Source organism: Passer montanus, unplaced genomic scaffold (genome assembly GCF_014805655.1).
Source record: "Passer montanus isolate IOZ18808 unplaced genomic scaffold, ASM1480565v1 scaffold5, whole genome shotgun sequence".
Classification (NCBI taxonomy): Eukaryota; Metazoa; Chordata; class Aves; order Passeriformes; family Passeridae; genus Passer; species Passer montanus.
In genome coordinates, this window is record NW_024369929.1 from 14,915,522 (window position 1) to 14,937,819 (window position 22,298).

Below are 22,298 nucleotides of genomic sequence, written 5' to 3' on the forward strand. Positions count from 1 at the left end.
AAAAAATAACTCATGTTCTGTTAATAAAAAAATATGCAAACATCTGCATGGAAAGGAGAAAGGCCCTTCTCAGCTTGGACAAGTAGCAAAAGCATTGAACAACTAAAATAAAAGTCCAATTATCAAGCTAGTACTGGTGGCAGCCACGCTGGAAGACACTGATTTGATTCAAATTTGTAACAGGATTACAACCAAAATCAGAACAGCCACAAATAAATTTCCTTTTCATTAATGTGAGGGTTTAATGGCTTAAAAATTATTATTTTAATGCACAAGTAGAAGTGTCTATTCTAAAGTGAGTCCTATTTACAGAAAAAAATCAGTAATATCAGTGCACTGAGGGCAGTGAGCCTGTAAATGCAAAGATGAGCTCTTTCCTCCTGTCATGTCACATCATAAATAACTGAGTCTGCTGGTGAAGACAGACTGCCCAGAATGCTTGGAAACGATCTGTTCTCCTCAGGGAACAGCCTGCTTCTCCCAGCACTGCAAATGCAATGGACAGTGCCTGACAAAGCAGGCTCTGGTTTCACAGCACCAACTCCCCCAGGGCTCCAGCAGATGCGTCTGGGCACATCCAGGGATGCTCTGGGAAGGAGCTGTGCCACGTGCTCCTGGGTGGGAGCATCTGATGCAGATCTCAAGGCGCTGTCACAGCCGCCCTGCCCCGCTCCATCCCCGGGGAGGGAAGTGCCTTTCCCTGAGCGTGCCTGGACACCTGTGAGATGCTGCTCCAGGAATGTGGTGGGGGCTGCACACAGAATCCAGGTGCAGCTCCAGCCTGCGGTGACAGAGCGGTGTCCCTGCCAAAAGGCTGGCTGGAAATTAACTGTGGGGATGGGGATCAGAGCAGGGAGAGCGGGTGAGAATGAGCTTTCATTGAATCCATTACTGCAAAGTCCATTTCCATGGCCAATTTCCACCTCTCCTGTGGCTGGAGGCTGCAAACACCACTCAGGAATTCCCACCAAGCTTCCTGGTGTCCCTACCTCCTCCACACTGCACACTGCATCCTTCCCATCCACTGTGTGTCCAGATGTACAAGGAATCCTGTTGCTTTTCTGGCTCACTTCTGTTTTCAGCAGTATAGTTTACAGGGATGGTGTATTCATAATGAATTCCATAATTCTGGTCGTGGAATAACAGCACCTGGTTCGGCAGGAAAAGAGAGGCTGTTGCAACACACTGTGCTGGGAGAGCCAACAGGCTGTGAGATAGCACTGCTGGAAATGCTGGCTCAGGAAAAAATCCCTAAAACATAAATACCTTGTGAAAGGCAACCAAATCTTCATATAGAAAACTTAGACTACAACAGTACTGGTAAAACAGGGCAACTGCAGGAGCAAGAACTGCTTATGACTTGTGAATATTTAAAGCAGTCACAGGGATGTCTAAACCTGGAACTCAAGGCATAACTTTCAACCTCGTATGTGATCAGCAGGACACTGGCTATTCAAAGAGAAAGACAACAGGAAGCATTAAATCAGCACTTTTCATATACCAACTATTTTAAAGAGCATCTAGAGATAAACATCTGAAAGAACAAGGTGATGCTTCTCAGAGCAAAAACAACTACTGCACACAAAGTCCCTTGTCTCCTGGTGCATGTGGCACTCAAGGCAAGCATTACTATTCCTGTTGACAAGATGCAGCAGCAGGGTTTTATGTCTCAGAAAACTGTGGATGATAAGCAAAAGCCATATCATACAGCTTCTGGCAACATACATTTTCATCCCTGCATATTGCTAGAGGAAGGTGAAACCTGCTTCCAACAGCAGGCTATTTCCTATGGAACCACTTGTAATGTCTCTGTTGTTATTACTCCAAAATTCCCTGACTGTTAACAAAGGAACAGAGAAAAATGTTTATGTTTTCATCACAGGCAGATGAGGGTACTGGTCCTGTTTTGATTTACATTTTGGACTTCACTTGGCTCTCACTTTCCCTGGCTTGAGTCAGAACTGATTGGAAAATATCCCATGGAGAACAGGGTCCATGGAATCTGAGTTACCACAGTATTAACAAATGCCATAGAAGTACTACTGTAATGTTCATGCTGTGGCTTTAAACTTATTTAAACTTATTATCCCATGATTTGAGCAGCATTAGACAGGTGAATTGTGCTGGCTCGTGTCACCTACTGAAACAGGAGCAATGCCTTATCAAATAAAGGCTCTCATAAGTGGAGCAAGCAGCTGCCTGTTTGAAAAAAGACAAATTTGCAAATACTATTATCCCCCAACAATAATTGTTTCCCCTTCAGATTTGCACAATCATTCCTACTTAACCAATAATCTCACTAAAGCTGTCAGGAGCTCCTTTAAGCACACAAATGTGCTGAAAGAAGGGGTCCTGGCAGCCTGTGCTGTGAACACTGAAGGGGCTCCACAAACTCAGCACCCACGAGCTGCTCTGCCCAGGGCAGAACCCTGGGCAGATGAGCCTCTTCCAGAGGATGTGGGGAACAAAGACATGATTTTGCTTCAGCTACAGAGAGAGCCTCACTTCCAGGACTGAATACCAGGGCTGAAACCAGCCAGCCATCATTACAATTTCAAAGATGAATGTTGTTTTTTTAAACACAATTCAAACACCAGGCAAGCAGAGGCAGAGACCTTGAGCCCTGGTTTGGCTTTCTTGAAGTGCAGGAGATATGAACTCCTGTTCTTTAGACAGCCTTGTCTAAAGCCCCCTTCTGCTCTGGGAGTTTTTGGTTGTCCTCTGTTGCACAAGGAGGACTAGCACAGGCCTACTTACACAAACATCAGTTTCTCCAAGAAATACACGCACAGCAACGCACTTGGAGAAATGCCTCAAGTATTAAAAACCAGCTCCTAAAAAGAAATCCTTATTATCTCAATATGGGTGCGAGACTAGTGAATGTAAAGGCCCATATGAAACCAATTTCATGCAATTTCGTAGCCATATATAATTGGGGGGTGTGTATAATTGGTTTCAAATGCAGGTCACAATGGATTGACTGAAGCTTCTGGCTCTTTGTCAGTCCAGTGTATTCCACCACTGTTTGAACAACAGTTTTCTATTTAGAGGGAACTGGTAACCATCCTGCCTTTCTTGTGTTGAAAGAATGAAACCCACCACCCTGTATCAAGCAAAAGATTTGTATCTGATTTGAAGCAAAGACTTCATGTGTGCTTTGTTTACCACTGGCAGTGATTTAAAACCACATGTTTTTAATGGTCTGGTAATTTTTACATTCCTCACTTTTAATCATTTCTGTGAAGAAAGGTGAAGAAGGAACATTTCCTCTGCTTATGTCTGCTGAAAGGGCCTGTCTGTATCTGGACAGGACACTCATGGAGAAGCTCAAAATCACTCCTCTGTTAGCTACTTACTCCTTAACAAAGGGGACCATTTCTTTAAAACCAAAGCTCTGCTGATGCTGAGCTTCACAAGATGCCAATATCCAGATTTTACTGCAGTGGACCTCAACCAAGTAATGCCTGGAAGGTTCCAGGAGCTGCCAAAGGAACCCTGCACAGCATCTTCCCAAACGGTACCTGGGCAACTCCTGTTTCTCACATGAGCTTGGGAAGACCTTGGCAGTACAAGGTACTTTGTCAGAGTCCTGGTTTCAGGAGGGAAGGCTTGTGTTAAGGCCAAAGTAAAGAGGAAGCTGATGTTTCTGATGGTGAGGAAGGTGTCATACACCTTCTGTAATACACCTCCTTTGAGTGGGCACACCCTGGACTACACGGGTGAGCAAGGAAGGTGCTGGTGTGCTCAACCCTGCACCTCTGACTACTCCAGCTGTCACCCCTTTGAATCCAGCATTGCACTGGTCTGTGAGGCTGTAAACTCACTTATCTGTCTGGGACAGCAAAGGCAAAACCCCTCATGTTTCTGTGCAGCAGATTTTGACACCAAGAAGGGACTGACAGAGTGGATATTACTGCCAGCTTTTTGTGTGTGTGAAAAGTTCAGGCATCTTTGGAGCTTTTCAAACTGGGTCAGGAAGTGTTGCACAATGAATACCAGCAAGCCAAAAAAATCAGGTGAGGGAAGGGAGAGAATGCTGATTTTTAGCAGTGCTTACAGATAGCTTTCAGAGAACAAACATGGCAAAAATTCACAAGGAGAAGAAACAGCACAGAAAAAATGGAATGGAATAAAAAAGTTACAGGAAACAATGAAAAAACTAATACAATTTCTATGCAAACCTTGCTACAGAACCTGTAAAGCTTTCTGCAGACTTTTAAACAGGAACAACTATATGAGACAGGAATTATTATAGCTGTCTCACAAATACAAATGTTAAGGTTACACCAACATTAAGGGACTGGCCCATGGGTCACCCTGTCACCCACCAGTGACAGCTCTGGGACCACAGTTCTGCTCTTCTCATCCCTGTGGACTTCTCACTCATGTTCAGCCACATGGCTGCTCATAAAATACCAAGCTGGGTTAACAGAAGGGCTATGCTGAACATTAAGAAAAAATGTCAAAAAACACCTTAAACTACATAGAATTGAAAAAAAAAACAATACAGAGAAAACAAAGAACATTTCTGTGTGCAATTAAGTCATTACTTAGATTCAAATTCACATATATCATCTGTGCATGCTAGATCTGTACCTCTTCTGTAAGAGAACAGAGTACTTAAACACAGAATACATTCTGGCATAAGATGAAAAGACATTTCAGCAAATCTGCTTTTATGTTTGTGATCAGGTATGTCCAAGAAATAATTCAGGTTCTTGGGAACCTACATCCTCTAGAATGGACCTGTCTGTGACACATTACAGGGATTTCCTGCCCTGGACATGAGCTGAATGAACACTGCCTGTTCTCCCAGGATGGAGCATCACTTTTGAGTGGGGAGCTGGGCTTCTCCAGCCCCCCGCAAATGCTGCAAAAGAACACTGTGGTGAGGAAGCAAACAATCAAAATTTAACTTTCAGCTAGGACATAAACCCTTTCTGTTGCATCACTTAAGAAACACAAACAAAGGATATAAAGTTACCATCAAGTGCAGTGGTATTTTAGTTGGTCCTTTGGCAGAGATTTTCTCCCACAGCCCCCTTCGCACGTACCGGACAGTGGTGCCTGCGATCTGAAACTCACCAGGAAGCTCAATTTTCCAGTCGCTGTTAATGGATCTCTTACTGGAATCTTTTAAAGCTGGAATGAATCAAACACCACGGAATGAAATGCAAGCAAATTTGTAATTACAATACAGACTACCGAGCCTTTGTCTCAAGGTAGCTCAAGTACAAGATGCAGAAACCTTGTAATGGATGTGAGTTTAAAAGAATAAAACCTCCCCCACTTTTAGATGGCCCATTGTGATGTTTCTAACTTGGATATATTCTGTACTTCAGTTGATGAAGGTATTTTGAGGAATTAACATAAAATTCATAGATCATTTATCTCTACACTTTCCTTTTAAATGCAACAAGACAACTCTGCAATTTAGTTTCCAAGCAGAATTTTCTTTCAGTTTCCAGATTTTGAGACCATATTTTCCTAAACTCTCCTCGAGAAAAAGATCAATCAAATCTTTGTCGATACACACGTGAAGATTTGCAAATGCAGAATACAACTGATGCTGCGTTTGTGTGTGCTCTGTAACCAAACATTGAAAAAATTAACATTCAGCTGTCAGAGCTGTAAAGAGAAGTCAAGTCACAAAGCAGGGGCTAGTCAGTGGGCAAAATGTGAACTTGGCCACCCTCTTTTCAGAGTCCAGGTGCTGGACACAAATGTATAAGGTCAGGTGCTGTAGGGTCACACCCATTTCGTGCCTCTGTGCCTCACTAAGGTCAACATGAAAAGCTCAACTTCAGAAGGAAGATGAATATTGAGAAGAAAACATACTTTGAGTTATATGTCCTTTCTTCCAGCTTAACTATTGCATCAGGATCACTGATGTCCTTCAAATACTCAAAGACAACTCCAGCCATAAGGGCATCACATTACTGTTGACTCATCAGTGGAAGCTGATTTAGGGATTGATGTGTTTTCTGTGTTAGAACAGAAGCAGAGTTATCCAGATGTTGGTGTGATGCACTGAGGGAAGAGAAAATTGGCAGACCCTGCTGCAGCAGAAAGTGCCAGGCCCCTTTGTGGAGATCCATTCACTGTGATCAAATCTGCCCTGACAGCAGACAGACAGAATATCCCACGTGTTACTGGGCTTCCTTAGTTCAAGGAAGTTCAACTGTGTCTTTTGGCTAAGCCTTTAACAAGATGTTTTTTTAACCTCTAGCATCTCATGCCTACTTTATTCTCTTCCAGTAAAGAACTTTGCTCTCACTTAACTGAGTGTGTTGCAAGAAGGTAAGAGATGCTGTTTAAAGCCTTTGGAAGTCAATAGGAAATCTCCTATTGTCATTGCTTTGGATCAAGCCTCCATAGCCAGCAAACCCCCCTGGGTGTGTTTAGGATATATATGTATATATAATTTGTGATGTCTGAACTCGGGGAATCTGGAGAGTGGAGGTCACAATGTTCTCTGCATCTGCATGTGCCTTTTTGAGGACTTGTACACTAGGAATCCTGGAAAAAGGTGGATATCTGTCCTCCTGCACACAACCTTCCTGACAGCTCTCAGAGTCCTATCAAAGGCTCCAAAATCAGGGTGAAGGGGAACTGAAGTGGGAGAGTATTTTTTCTGAGGAAAGTTTCTTCTGACACACAACCCAAGGGTAAGATGGTGTCCTGGTATTTGCATTCTGCAGCAATGTGTCTCTGCCTGTGGCTCACTTCTCATTCTGCTTTGTTCCTCAGTTTACAAAGTACCTTCTGCAAGCTGCAGACACAATTCTGAAGCAGGATTGCTTTCCTCTGCCAAGACCTAGTGGCTTCCAGGCAGATCAAAGCAGTCACCACGCTGGCCCTGAGGAGCCATGGACACAACAAATCAAAGCTGTGGATGAGATAAAACTATCTCCAAGCAGCATGGCTGACTAGGAAAGATAGCCCAGCACATGCTCCAAACTGTCTAAGAGGTTGAGTGACTTAAGTCATGCTTTGGTTCCAGCTCACCATCAAAGGGAGATAATTTGCTGATGAAAACGAACGTTTCATCTTTGTGAACCTCTTTTCTGGGTTTGATTTTGATTGCTGCAGGCACTGCTCCCTTAGTGGCTGAGGAGATGGAGAGTTTGGAAACAGACCTGTTCCCAAAGGTGCTCCATGAGGATTGCAGGAATTGCACTGGGGACTGAGCAGAGCACTTAGGCCAAAGTGTTTTTGTTGCTGTTCGCCTTCACTACCCCATGAGCAAGATCACTGCTGCAGCTACAAAACCTTCCATGTCTCAGACACAGGGAACTCCAATGGCTTTTGTCACAACCATTGGCTGTGTGCTCAGCCCCAGAGATGACAGATCTAAAATCAAACTTGTACAGTAGAAGAGCAGAAGGAATAGGAACCCCAGCAACAACCTGTTAACTTCTGTTTTTCTTGTTGGCTGGAAGGCAGGAACTGACCAATCAACTTCCAAACCTGGCATCTAGTCAGATCTTTATTTCCACCTTGGGTCCCTCCAGCTTGCTTCCCAGCCTGTGGACACAAACTGCCCAGGCATTTCCTGTTCAAGGTGGTTTTTAAGACTTCAGCCAGCCAAGGAAGCCAGCGTGGGTTGCCTGTAGGTGGAGGGAAATTCTTCAGGCACTGCTCCCAGCACATGAAATAATGATTCCAAATTATGCTGGGCGTCTTTCCAGAATGTTGTACCTGGTTCTGAGTAGAAATAGGACCTGATTGGACTCAGCTTTGTCAGTGCTATTGAAATAGAAAATCCTTCCACACTTCGACCTGAATTTAAGAGTGATTGGGATTTTTTTTCTTGGTCATCTTTATTGCCCTACAGAACCCCCCTGCTGTTATTCGTCATCTCAGTTCAGCAAGACACTGGGTATCTTTTCTTTGTGTTTCAAGTGTTCCTTGAAAGAGAAAACCCTGGAAAGCTTAGAGAGGTTCTCCTGGCTCCTGACCATGAACCAAAGAGCTGAAAGCACTAAAAGCTTTAAAAGAGCCAGATTTTTATCTATCTTTATGTGATGCAAACTGGGCCAGCTCCTGCTCTCAAAAATACACAGTCCTAATCTTCACCACCCAGTGGGGAACCATCTGCTTCAGTCAAGGTTATGTTGTCCCAAGGAAGGGCAGTCTCTAACTCCGTGTAAGACTCTCAGTGCTCTGCTATCTGCCAAAGCCCAAATACCCTGTGCAAACCCCACCAAGACAAACAAAAAGGCTGGTTTCCAGAAGGCAGAGCACTTGCAAAACCCAAAGAAACACTGGCTCCCATTGTTCCACCAGCCTTTGCTATGTCAAACATCTAACGTGTAGGCGGCATCCTCTGGCTAAAGCATTATGGACACAGGAGCACTGGTGATATTCCTTCCTACCAAGAAGTGGCACAAATGCCAATGGTTTTGATCAAAGGGCAGCTGAATGACATAATTTGCCCTTCTTTTTCCCCCTGAATCTGGAGTGAAAGAGAACAAAAGCATCTTTCCCACTGATATTGCCAACTGCAGCAACATCTCAAGACAGAAAATCAATAGCACTAGAGCTGAAATCCTGAGACAACCACTATGCAAACGTTTTCAGCAGCATCTGATATTCCACTGCTGGATATTACCATCTCCTTTTGGCTGGAGATGAAGAATTATATGCAAAAGATGTGGAAATCAGAGACCAAGGTCTGAGCTTTGTTCTGACTCCCTGCATAGCCATGAGCAAGCTGCAACACCTCATTTTCCTCTTCCAGAAACCAGAGAGTGACAAGCTCTGCAATCCTCTCAGAGTTCCCTCCTCTCTGGAAGCAATTCCATGGCCATGCAGCTCTGGGACCATGTCGGGTTTTTTTTGGAAATTGGGCAATTTTCTTTGAAGCCTCTGCTCTGCACAGGCTTCCTGTGTAAATTCAGGGCTAATGGGGCATTAGCATTTCTGTGACCTGGACTCCTGAGAAGAAGATGGGGATAAAACCTTTTATCTATTGCACAGTAATGACAGAGAAGGAAATGCCTCAAACATTGGAGAGAAGAGGCAAAAGACCAGACTGACAGATCCTCAGTGTAGCTGACTGGCTGCACTTCACAAATGCCATTCTGATCTTTAATTTATGCAGTGAGTAACTGAACAACAAATTCATTGACAGACTCTGCCCTACAACAACCTCACATGCAAATCTTGCCCATCAGCCATGTCTAAACCTTTTTTTCCAAATAGGAAAAGGAGGAGAGTTCCCCTCTGAAGAAATGCAGAAGTAGAAATGACAAGAGGACTAAACAAATTTTTTTGCCTGATAAAACAGTGGCAAGTGGATTAGAGGCTGCAGCCAAGCCCATCTCAGAGTGCAGGATCAGGTCTTGGGTACAGCACCCAGTGAAAACGTGCTGCTGCAGGAAATGGCAGCAGGTTACTGAGGGGTATCAGCTGCTCTGTCCTGCCTCTGCTTCAGAATGAGCTGGGCGCCTTCCTATCAGTACCTCTGCCACTGCCTTCTCTAAACACACTGTTCTCTTCCCCACTCCCTGCTGAAGTGCTGTGTGCTCCTGGCAGCCCTGTGCAAGCCACTGCCAAGTTCTACTCAGGAACTCTTCTGTCTGTATATAAAAGTACTCTCTGGTCCTTCCAGGTTGCACAGGGCCTGTAAGTGTCACATACTATCACATCACAAACTTCATGAAACCAAGCCATAAAAGCACAGATTGCAGCAAGACTCAAATCACCAGCCTCTCCCTGGCAGCAACAAACCCTACAGGTCACTTAGAGAAGGGTCATTTTTAAAAGAAAACACAGCTAAATTTTAATCAAATCATTTTTTGTTTTGTCTTTTTACCCAGAAAGCTGTGAGCAGGTTTGTCCTCAACCACTCTGATCCGCCGGGCACCCGCAGGGATCACAGCGGCCTCGATGTAACCTGCAGCAACAAAAAAGGGGTGAATGAAAGCAGGGCAGGGCCAGCCAGGATCAGCCATCCCGTATCCCCCTGAGAAAAACTCAACTCCGGGCTGGGGATTGAGTGAGAAACACTCCAAATGAGATCCCTGTGCTGGCAGCCAGTTCTCACTGCTGTGACAGGTGTGGTCATGACTAACATTTCAGCAGAAATGCATGTGTGCTGCTCAGCTGTGAATTCAGGCTTGTTAATTAGCTCTAATTAGATCTGCACCCTTCGCATCACTCTGGTTTTCCTGCAGTACTGGCAGGGATGCATGAGGACACCGAGAAGTGTGACTGTCAGGAGCAACACTGCACAGAACAGACATGTGAAATGATGCTTCCAAAAGATGCTCCTGCTTTGTCTTCCCTGTCGAGGCTGTGGCATCAGAAAGGACTCACTTCCACAAAACCTTTTAATGATGCTAAAACTGAACAGAGGGAACTAGTGGGAAAAATTTGGGGGAAAGCTTGTTTCCATTTACATTTCAGCTCTGTACAAAAATTCTGGAGGAGATAATGATCTCCTTGCACTGGGCTGCTGAGAATTCCACAGCTCAGAATTAATGCAATAACAGAGCTAGAAGTTTCTCCAGGACTGACCACTGGCCACCTCTAAACAACTTTTTGAAGACCAATTTTGACTCACAGAATACAGCAGGAATAAGCAGGAGCTACAAGGAAATGTAGCCTCTTTTCCCCCGCTATGGAGACATGTGGAGTTACAGACTTGCTCCATGGGGTGGAAGTGGTGCCTTTAAATAATAAGGCAGAGGAACACCAGGGACCATTTCAAAGAGCCAGGCAGAGTTTTTCCACTGGCTTCAATGGACTTTGAATCAGGCCTCTGTAGATGACACTAATCTCATCACAACCATGACTTGATTCCTGTTAATTGGCCACCCAGTTTACTTTGCAGTTATCACTTGGCACCTTTTTGGGGTTATTGCTGTCCTCTTTCTTTTAGATGTTAAGCAGCTTATCCTGTATGTTCCCTCATCCACTTTTCTTGCTTTAAAGGGCTCTGTGAAGCTGTTCTGTGTCACTGATGCCTTTATGGGAATTGTGGACTGTCTGGAGCAATGGGTTGGAGAAGTGCTGGCACAGGGAGCAGTGATTCCTTTAGCACTTAGCAGTGTTTAGGGAGCTATTTTAGGGATAAAAGTGCTTTTGCGGTGGTGATACAGGGAGGACTCCAAGGAGTATGGTGACAGTCTCTTGCACCTCAGGTCTAAGTGATTCTCCTTCCACTGTAACATGGAGTGAGACAGATTTGGGGTCTCACATGGTGGATTCATTTCCTGAATATTCATTTCATGAGTAAGGCTTGAGCTCTTGGGTTTCATCAGGTGCAGAAGGTGGGCAGCTGACTTGGGCCAGACAGGCTCCCTCTTTCCCTGATTTGTTGTATCTGAATGACACTTTCATCTGACCCTTCAGCTCAGCTCTCTTTGCACTTGTTCCTCCTCACTTACTTCTCCCTTACCCAGGATATCTCAGAAATGGTCACTCATCCCTTGCAGGAAAACCAGAGACAGGGGCAGCAGAGCTCAATCCTTGTCTGTGCACAGAAGCCAGAGCAGAGGCTCTCCCAGCTGCTGTTCCACCCTGGGTTTCACCAGGAAAAATCATTACTTCCAGGGTCAATTTTACAAAGGCAATACGGAAATCTGTTACGAAATCAGAGCAAACAGATGTTGGGCTTTATCCTAGACATTGCCAGGAGTTGGTTTTTCATCAGCTGAGATACCAAATCACAGTCAATACAGATGGTTCAGATATCAAACATCCTCACTGCACCCCATGAGCTGCACACAAACCCAACAACAGCTACTCTAGACATGAACACACAGCAGAAGTGTGACCAGTGACAGTCTGTCACAGGGAAATAGCTCCTGATACACCCTGAACACCCCCGTTAGGAAGCCAGTTTGGAACATGCCCAAGTTTCAGGTAATTTAATTTACCTACTAGGGGACTATTTACTGATTTACTTTTTAAAGCAGATACAAATGCTCAGAGCTAAATCATGCATGGGTTGGAGACAAAGTTACTCTGAATTTAGTGGAAGGCAGTCACAAAGTTCAGTGAACTCTGGATCTGTTCCCTGACCCAGCAGCAGCCAGGAGTGTGTCACACTGCTTTAGAGGTGAGCAAACTCTGGAGCTGTGCTGGAGGCTCAGCTCAAGCCATTAAATACACTCATTTCATCACTGTGCCACGAGAGAAACACCACGTGGAAAAGTGATTTTTATGTTACTTTTTACAATAGTAAATAGTGAAGTGTGAGCTATTAATAGAGTATTAATTCTGGAGACTGTTTGGTTTGGTCTCACACCAGATTTTTTCTCCTTGTCTAAATTCTAATCCTGATTGATGGCTTTGGGGGGGTTGCACTCACAGCTCCTGAATAAGAAGAAACACACTGTGTTATCTTACTGTGCCACAAACCTGACTGCTGACCTCACTCTCCTGTTAGAGATGCCAAACGCTTTGCAGGGGTTTGGATCTGACCTGTCCTCTCAGAGGTGAAGCAGAACCCTTGGGCATGTCCCACCAGGAGCACCTGGACACCCTCATTCATTATCTCCAGCAATGTTGGGTGAGTTAGTGGTCGAATTCTGCTGCAAACAGACTGGATATCACCCATGCAAATTTGCCACAGGTACAAACTTGGATCACCTCCACCACTCCACTCTGGTCCTCAGAGCTGGTGGGAGGCTTGTGGTCACAGATTCCCGATCTTTGAGATAACTGCACCAGGAAACACCTCCAGTGTGTTCCAGGCACATTTTATTAAGCAAACTGTAACTGCAGATTGCCAGAAAGATTATCAAGTGTCAGCTAGAATGACCACAAAAAGTCTCAGAGTTGGCCCCCAGTCAAGGACTCTCAAAGCTCTGTTAGGTCTAAGGATAATTGTCTGCAAGGCCAGGGTTTGCAAGGTTGAGCTTAAAGTTCATCTTTAAATGAGGAACTGGTTAAAGACTGATGAGATTTGGCTACTATCAGGCAGTATTTTTAGTAATTTCACCCATAAATCAGACTGTTAAGATGAAGCTTTGAAAATACAACAGGAGAACTTCATTATTTGATAATTTATGGTGCTGTACGCAGTATACTCCACCTTGGGAACAGTTACTTTGGCACACACCAATCTTTCTGGATAATCTGCATTACATCAGTGTCTCAGGAATGTAAGACTGTGATTGAAGCAAATCCTAGATACAAATTTTATGGTATAACTCGTATTAGGAGAGACACCAGAACAAAGAGGTGGCTTTGTCATCAAGGAGATTAATATGTGAAGAGTGGCTACTGTATCTTCATTTAAATGCTGGAGAGATTTGCAAGAGGAAAGCAGCCCACACAGAAAAATCCATTGTTAGCCATTGTTATTACTCCCAGAAAGAACAGAAAGTTTAGTGTGAACTTTAGAATGCCACTGATCTACTGCAAAACTCTTCTGGTTCACACTGCAGTGAAAGATGGACTCAGAGGTGAAGGAAAAATGATCCCATGGCTGAAAGTACCAATCCCCGGGCACTGCACCTTCCTGTCTTATCCCTGTACACACCAAAATCAGGTGTGAGAAGGTCAACAGTGCCCAGCCCATTACCAAACCTCCCAAAAGTGCTTTGAACAAACATCTCAAGGTAGAAGCCAAGGAGATCAGGCTGTCCTGCTTACCTGCCAGCCAAGGCCAGCACAGCTTCCATGCTATTTCAGGGATAGGCACCAGCTGAGCATCCCAGACTCCATCTCCTTCCCACCTTGCAGCTTTTGCTGATTGATACTTGTGCAGTGGAGTGCAAATTATGTGTCTGTTTTCTGAATAGCTGTGATGATTCTCCTCTGCTTTTAGCTTGAGAATAAATCCTGCATTGGCACCTGTCCACTTCCAGCCATGGGATAGCTCATTTGTAAGAAAATCATTTCTCTGAAGAGCCATGGATAAATTTCAAAGCCTCCTACTATTTCTGCAAAGTTGATAACTGGGATTTCTAACTTGCATGTTCTGATGAAACCCCTATAAGGGATCTCTGAGTTAAAGATTAGGTAAAGTTCTATTTTCTTGTAATTTACATGTGGACCCTATTGACAAAAAAAGATATTTTTGTGCTGGCTAAAGATGCTCCCAGCCAGCACAACAGCACTACTGTTTAAATTTTGTTTGGTAAGTGCTTGACAAACAGCATATGCAATAAAACCCCTACTTTTCCACCACCTTAAAAAGAAAAAATCCTAGCCAAAATGTAGTTTTCCCTTCCCAAAATGATAGTTACAACAACTGGCTTATCTCACATTAGATTCTGCCACTAAAAAAAAAAATCCAAACATTCTTCTGAATTATAACCATAAATTTTTTTGAACTCCTAGCCAATATGTAGTTTTCCCTTCCCAAAATGACAGTTACAACAACTGGCATATCTCACATTAGATTCTGCCACTTAAAAAAAAATCCAAACATTCTTCTGAATTATAACCATAAATTTTTTTGAATCACAATCATAAATGAAAATCTTGATGTGGCTGAGAAAAATCAGGAGAAACCAACCCAGGTCTCTGAGCATTACAGGCACGACCTTGGAGAAGCTGTCAGTGATAAATCAGCTCCCCAACAGACAGGAGTCCAAGGGCTGTCCTTCATTTCTAGGTCCCCTGTACAGTGGCAGAGTGACAGAGGTGGACTTCAGAACAACTCTGTTTGGTTTTGAAAAATTATTTCATAGAAATAGGTACAGGGCATGCTGCCAGTCAAAAGGAAACCTCAGTCTAAACAATGCATTCAGCTGGCCTGCTGAAGACAGCCAGCTGCACACAAGTGTATGTGATGTTTAGCATCATAAATTAAGGCTTTTGACCTCCTCTCCCGCAGAAAAATGGGGTCCATTTCCAGTTGGATCACCTTGGATCACAGGTGGTAAGAGCTGAACTGCTGGATCTCCTCTGAGGCACTCTGAATGTTCCACCATCTTTCCCACCAGGGTGACAGAACCTCTGTGATCTTAAAGTTGGGGAAAAAAAGAAATAGGCCTGGTTCTTTTTGCTTGGTGCATGAAAATTTGGCTTCCTTTCAAGGATAGGTTCCCTAAAAGGAAAGGCTCTGCGCTGTATCTCTGACAAGGCAAGTGAAACAGTAAAAGGACTTGAAGTTTATCCATGGCTTTTGACACCAAATTTCCCCATCTAATCCGACAAAACGAAGATAAAGAACCAACACCAAAGGATTTCACCGACACCCACTGACACTGCAAACAGCATTCAAGTATCTTACACGAGAAACACTTGGGAACAGCCTTTGCCTTTGCCATCACACATGTGGAAACCTTCTTACAATGACTATTGGTTACTAAGAAACAGAAAGGAGTTGGCAGTGGTTTAGTTCAGTTCACAGGGCTCCACAACATCATTTGCAATCACAGGACACAGAGGGACCAATCCTGCAACCAGAGGAGTCCCACGGGCAGAGCCAAGGCTCAGGGCTGCAGCTGCAATTCCCCAAGCAAATACCACTCCAAAACAATCAGTGTCTTGATGTTTGAAGTCTATTCTCTTTTGAAATAATAAAGGCAGAGCCAAGGCTCAAGGCTGCAGCTGCAATTCCCCAAAAGATACCACTCCAAAACAATCAGTGTCTTGATGTTTGAAGTCTATTCTCTTTTGAAATAATAAATCAGCACACTGGACTTGGGGTCTTGGCCTTGACTTGGAATGCAGCCAGGTCGTGGGGATTTGCCACTGAACTGTGCAATCATTACATACCCAAACCTTGAACTTGTTATCACCAGAATATTGTGGATCTTTCTTTGCCCCAGCTTCCATCAAATTTTTGCACATTTTTGCTAACTGTCAATTTAAAATAAAAAGCCTTTTTTCCCCTTGAGTAACACCATGTTCACTTGTGATACCCCACACCTGGAGCTTTGCTTACTGCATGAAATTCAGTGGGTTCACCTGAGGACCTGACTCTGCAAAACAGCAGCATGTAAAACAGAAATGGATGGAAGCAGACATAACATGTAATTAACTTTCCAAATTAAATTAAAAATAAAACATCTAATAAATGGTTATGAGGTTATACTGGTAAAAACATCTTCTAGATTAAGTGAGATGGCTAGAGATGGAAACCTTGCATTGACAAAGCAACACTTTGACAGGTTTGTGTGTCTGAGATGATCAGCAGAGAATCTGAATGCTTGAACACTGCCCACGAGTCATCAGGAATTCTTTCTGATTAGGTTCCAGGGCACTGGGGGTGAAAACCTCCTGCAGAATCCTGGCAGCCAGTTAAGGCTGAAGCTGCTCTGCTCCTACAGCCTTGTAAAGTCACCACCTCAAGCAGTCTGTGTAGCTGGAAATGGGTGCAACCTCCTGGCAGTGACCCAGAAATTTTGTATTTATCTGCACAAGATGTTTTGTAGACTCATTGGAAAACCATAGCTACTCTTCAGCAGCATGTAAGAAATCCATGAAAGCTGTATAAGCTGCTACAGAAATGGAGAATAGCTGGGGTGTTTTCAATGGAAATAAGGAACTTTTCCCACCACTTGCCTCAAATGCAAAAGACTTGATGTAAGTGGGTGGGAAATAATTGGGACAAATGAATCAAAGGCACTAATGCAGGAAACCTCTCAACAAGTTGGCCAAGCACACAGATGTGCTCCAGAGAGATGTCATGCAGGTGGAAAATCCTACCTGCATCTCAGAGGAGGTGACAGATCCCAGCTGGCCCCACAGGTGAGGAGGAGGGTGCAGAGGAAGAGGTCAGTGAACAAAATCAGAGCCTCAGACTTCAGAGCTGAGACCTGGACTAAAGGGAGCTGCTAAGCACTGGTGCTGCTTTAGCCACTCAACTGAACTGAAGTGTGTGCTTAAAGGGGATTTTCATGTGCTCTGTGGAACTCAGCCCTGGAGCAGCACGTTGAATGTATTTCTCCATACAGAAATGCCAGTTCTGTATTCACTGAATGGGAAATAATTTTTTTCTGGACAGTTGTTTCCTCCTGGAGCAGCTTCCACATTCTGGACATGGCTTTCCCTCCCTTTGGCTAATTAGGATGTGTGATAACAGGGTTCTCAGAAGTGTAGTACAGAAACCCTGGAACAAAGACTAATTCAAACACCAAGCTGTACATACAATAATGTTTAACAAGAAAGGGAAAAGTCTTAATTCCAAACTCCTATATCCTATACTGGATATTTTTGCTGGCAAAGAATCAGTAAAAATATTCAGAGGGGAGTGCACTGTTCTTTCCTTTAGCTGAGATATTCTGATTATAACATGAATCATCTACAACATGGAACATGCATCATTCTGAGACCTCAAAGATGGTGCTGAAATCCAACTTCCCTCCCGCTGGGAATGATCCTGTGATTTTCTCTGCTATTTAAAATCATCAGCACCAGTAGCTCTCAGAATGAGAAACACAACTTCAGTCTGAATTTCAGGCAGAGGCAGTGGCTGGTATCTGGGCGACTGAGTAAGAGGCAGATGGGATATCACACCTGAAGTGAGTTGAGGTTTGTTTTGTGTTCCTTAGGAGCTTCCTAGAGCTGTTTTTGCCAGGTGACCCCAGTGCTACCCAAGAAGAAGAGCTGTTACTGCTATCCCAACTCTCCTCCAGCAGGCAGGAGAAGCCCAGAGTGTCACTCACCCATGCCCTTGGTGTGGTTGAAGTCTCCTTTCACCACTTTGCAGGTTTTCCCATCTCCACTGCAGATCCCACAGCGATCCTCTTTGGCAGCTGAGCCAATGATCCCATCACAGCCAATTTTCTAATGACAACAACCAGAGACCCCCATTACTTTGTTTGCAAGGTCAGAGCATCTCTAAACAATGAGGTCAAGACTAAGATTGACATCTGACTGAAAACCTGAATGGGGAGAAAACATTGAACTCTTAATTACATTTTTGAAATACCTGAAAAAAGATCTCATTAATCAGATGGCTCGAGATACCTGAAATGAAAGAGTAGTTCAGTGGAAGCAGGTCAGTTCCATATCTGGCCAATTTCCACCACAAGACTGCCTATGCAATTATGACATCTTCCACATGCTTGCACTATATTAAGAATCAACATTCAATTGAAAAATAAATGATAAAATCAAACAGTTTCACCTAAAGATTCATTACAAATGGGGTTTTCCTAATTTTATATATATATACACCTATTTTTTCCCAATATAAACCTACAGTTCTGCTTCCACACAAGGGAAGAGTCCCAATATTCTCCCTGTAGCTATTGTGATTATCACCATAATCTTCCTTATTCACAAAGCATTCACAGGTTATGATGGTGAACATTCCACTCTTCTAGATCTGTCATTAATCTATATAAATTGTATTCTGTCCATGTAAGACCCTCAAATTGATCAGCAATCCACTCTTAAAACATAAATTTCTACTGAAATAAGCCTTGTCATTATGCAAGTTATTAGCAGAGATTGCACTATTAAAAATGAGTTTAAGATTTATTCTGCATAGATAAACAGTTTCTTGGCAAATGAGTAGGAGGACTGTCACTAGTAAGACTTATTTGAGTAAGGCCATTGGGTCTCTCCCTTCTTTGCCTTCCTATGATGAAGCCAGAGGAAAGTTGGAGAGATATCTTAGGGAACAATCAAAACAACAAACATTTTGAAAAATAGGGTAGGCAGGGAAATATTAAGAGAACTCGGGCTGTTTATCTGAGCCTGTCTGCATGTAAGCAATGCAATTTGGATCAGAATTCCAACATTCCCCTTGTTTCAGAAGACCCTGGCCACTGCCTGAGTCCAGATGTATTTCAGGGATCAAAGACTGCCAGCATTCCACCATGTGCTGATGCAAAGCTTGTCTGCGTAAATCATTAGGGACAGACATGCTGAGAGAGGGTGATCATCCTAAACACAGACCAGGGAAATGCTGCTCATTAACTGGCACAGCACCTACACTGGTGCACAGGAACAGCAGGAAAAAACCTGTATAAATGCATAAATGGGAGTTAAAAGAGGGAGGAAGAAGATCGTGGAGTTTCTGGCAGTTGCAATTCTCAAGCCTAAACTTCACGCCCATGTCCAACAAATAATTTTGGGATATTGAACGTGATTCTGCCCCCAGAACAGAAGGATGTCCCAGCAGTTCTCCTTCCAGGAAAATCAGGATGAATTATTAATGGGGTTGCTGAAAGGCAGCTGGAAATAAACGCCTGCCTGCCACCCTGCTGAGATACTGGAAAGGCTGTGTTTAATTTAAGGCTCTGGTGCTATCTTTTATTGTGCTGCATTGTTATTAGCACTATGTGAGCACACACATGAATAAAGGGAACATAATGAGTGTTGAACCACACTTATTCCCAGAGCTACACGAGGAGTCTGTAGGACTCTAACGGAGGCAGGGAAAGAATGGGGAGTTGGCAATCACAGCCTTTGTGTTTACGCTGGAGTTCCCCAGATAATGGAAACCAGTGTGAGCCAGCAAAGCTTGAGAAGGCTCAGTCCCCCCTCATCTGACACTGGGGTTCAAGACAAGCCATCTCCTCACACCTTTACTTGCTCACTGACACCCTTTCGCTGGAGAGGCCCTTGAGAGGCATGGAAAAAATCCACAAATGTGACTCCCAATATTTTTGCTGGTTTTTGCCTTTCATCTTCACCCTATTCCCTTGTGAGGAAGGAACTGGGAATGGCCCTTGCACCCTCCTCTTCAATGGCATTGCTCCCATTCACAGGGCAAACTTTTCCCTCAATCCAGGCCTTGAGACTTAAAGCCCCCATCACATCTGGGTCAGGAAATGGCTTCTTACAAAGGAATATCTCTAAGAGAATAAAACACTTTTTTTTTTTTCTTGGCTACAAGATGAAAATTGGTGCATTCTTGCTACTTTATGGGGGAAAAATACCTTGGAAGCACTTTGTGTTGTCTACATAAACATTAGAGCCCGTTTCCCCCTCCCCAAGCCTTCCAATCATTTCCAAACTGGAAGTGCATTTAATAAGAGTACATTTAATAACAGTACGTAATGAAACAGCTTTGGGTAAGATTTGACAGTGGATTCCAAAAGCTGCCAAGTCATTTAGAAACACATTGCAGTGACCACCTTGGTCACTCTGATACTTTGAGAACTCCCCACATGGAAAATAATCTCAAAACCACCACCATGGCCACTCTTAAAACAAGTGGATCAGTGAATCAAAGGGGAAGAGACAGGACTGGAAGGGCAGAACACAGTGGCTGTCACCTTTGTGGGTGCAAAGCATCTGCCAGCAGTCCTTGGGCTGTTAACTGAGAGATTTCTCCAAGGTTTGAGAGCCCCTGAGACTCCAGCACTGGCTGGAAAAACCGTCCAGTGTGCACATCAGCACCTTCCCACTGACTATGCTCTCTGTACTATACTGCCCCTCCTTTAACTACAGAGCTGTACTCACCCTGCAGAAAGCTTCCCAAAATGTGAAGGCTTAATTAACCATATGCAAAGGGAAAATCCCAAGTTTTGCTGCTCAGAAGTCAAGTTTTCACAGTGCAGAAAGAATCCCTTAAAACCTAAATAGTTCAAGGGAGTTGTTTGATCTTTGCCATCTCTCACTTGCTTTGTGTTGCTTCCTGTCCACTCCAACCAATCAAGGTAAGGGAATTCATTAAATTAAGAAGCAGAAAAGCAAAGCTTTACATTCTGAAGAAAGGAAGACCCTGTAAAAAACAACATCCCATGTGTTTTCTGACCCAAAAGTTTTCCTGCAGATGAGCAGACTGAGCCCACGGGCCAGCCCATCCAGCAATTGCTGGGTACTTTCAGTTCCATCAGTCTTGAATGGACTGGTGAGAAGGGAAGCAGCTTTAAAGCATGGGAATGCTGCCAAGAAACATGAAAATAAGTATTTTGGGACTTCAAGTCCTCAGCATGGACAGTCAGAAATGTGTCCACAGGTTTCTTAAGGCTCTTCCACCCAGGCAGTCTCCTGCTCTGACACGACATTTTGGAACCAGCCACTGATCATTAAATTGGCAGGTAACTGCACATTTGCTGAGCCAAAGGCCTGAAATTAATTCTCTTTAAGCTGATATCTCCATCCACCCTTCCTTCCCTCCCTCCCTCCCTCCCTCTCCTGCTCATTTTTATAATTAAACATCTGAAAGTACTGCTTGTTGGGTGGTATTTCCAGCTTCAGTCATAGCTGGCTCCAACATAGGAAAACTCTTCTCTTTTGAATACGTATCACTTGGATTCTTCTGTGTGAACTATTCTCTGTATTGCTTGGGTATTTTTTAATGGTATTTTTATTTGTATTTTCAATGGCTGTGAAAGAGCTCAATTGATACAGCTTGTGAGGGTATGTTTTGCTACATAAACACAATTATTTTTGTTATATACACCCACTCTGTGCAAGAAATGACATTGTAGGCTCACAAAACTGTAATGCTTCCCATATGCTGAACTAACTGGCTGTCTCAATGGATCAAATATAAATATTGATGCAACATGTGCCACTTTACAAATTAATCATGTACAGAGCAGGCTGGTTATGACAGACTCATCTACACTGCCAATTCCTTCTGTCCATAATATCCAATGCCATTGATACCTCCAGGGATGGACCACATGAAACAGGAATGTACAGATGTGAGCAAGTGACAATCAGATCTGAGGGGAAAAGAATTCTTATTTCATTGTTTTAAACACATCTGCCCCTGTCATGTTGTGGGGGCTGTCAGGGTTGGGTGAGGTGAGTCTGGGTCCCTAATCAAGCAGTTCATCTCTGAATTACTTCAATTTCTGTTCCACAACAAATTTTGTGCTAAGGGTGGAGTCCCTGTAGGAGTTAGTTCAGCAAATATCCTCCTGTCATTTCCCAAGCCTTCAGATTTTGTCTGAATCAGAGCAGCTCTGCTGGATCAGGAGTTAGACACATCCTATTTTAAATCAGCATTAGTCATCTGCCATTGACTTTGTGCTTAGATCCCTCAGTAGCTCACAGGGGTGTTAGACACAATAATTCATTATTTTTCACTTATACAAATTGAAGGCTATGTGTCAAAACCGCTGTGTTCATGAGAGAACATGCAAATAATACAAAGCTCTTTCCCATCCCAGGAACTCCTTTGCTTCTGTTCTATTATATGCTTTCCATGGCATAACATGGAAGAAAAATTGGGGGAAATAGCACGGGTTTGGTTTTTTTTGTTTTCATCCACCACTGCAAAGTACACCACAAACTAGTAGGATATTGATAAAGACTTGGTTTTGTCACTGTGCTTTACTCACCAAAATCCATTATACTCTTTTTAACCTCAGATTACATTGCTACAGATCCAGACATAGAAAAAAACCAAAAAGGCAATTATACAACAGGTTTCTGTAGCTCAGACAATCCTTCTGGATTTTGTGCACATGCAC

General features: G+C 43.5%; 1 protein-coding gene across 1 annotated transcript in view; it reads right to left on the reverse strand.

Annotated features, from left to right (window-relative positions):
* The window catches only part of ADAMTS17 (ADAM metallopeptidase with thrombospondin type 1 motif 17), a 154,056-nt gene that overhangs the window by 32,596 nt on the left and 99,162 nt on the right, over window positions 1-22,298 (reverse strand). Inside the window, exons 15-18 of the mRNA XM_039723597.1 lie at window positions 17,580-17,700; window positions 9,821-9,901; window positions 4,985-5,142; window positions 990-1,149 (exon numbers count right to left, since the gene is read on the reverse strand). Of these exons, the coding sequence (XP_039579531.1) occupies window positions 990-1,149; window positions 4,985-5,142; window positions 9,821-9,901; window positions 17,580-17,700 (520 nt within the window). The remainder of the gene's footprint in view (window positions 1-989; window positions 1,150-4,984; window positions 5,143-9,820; window positions 9,902-17,579; window positions 17,701-22,298) is intronic.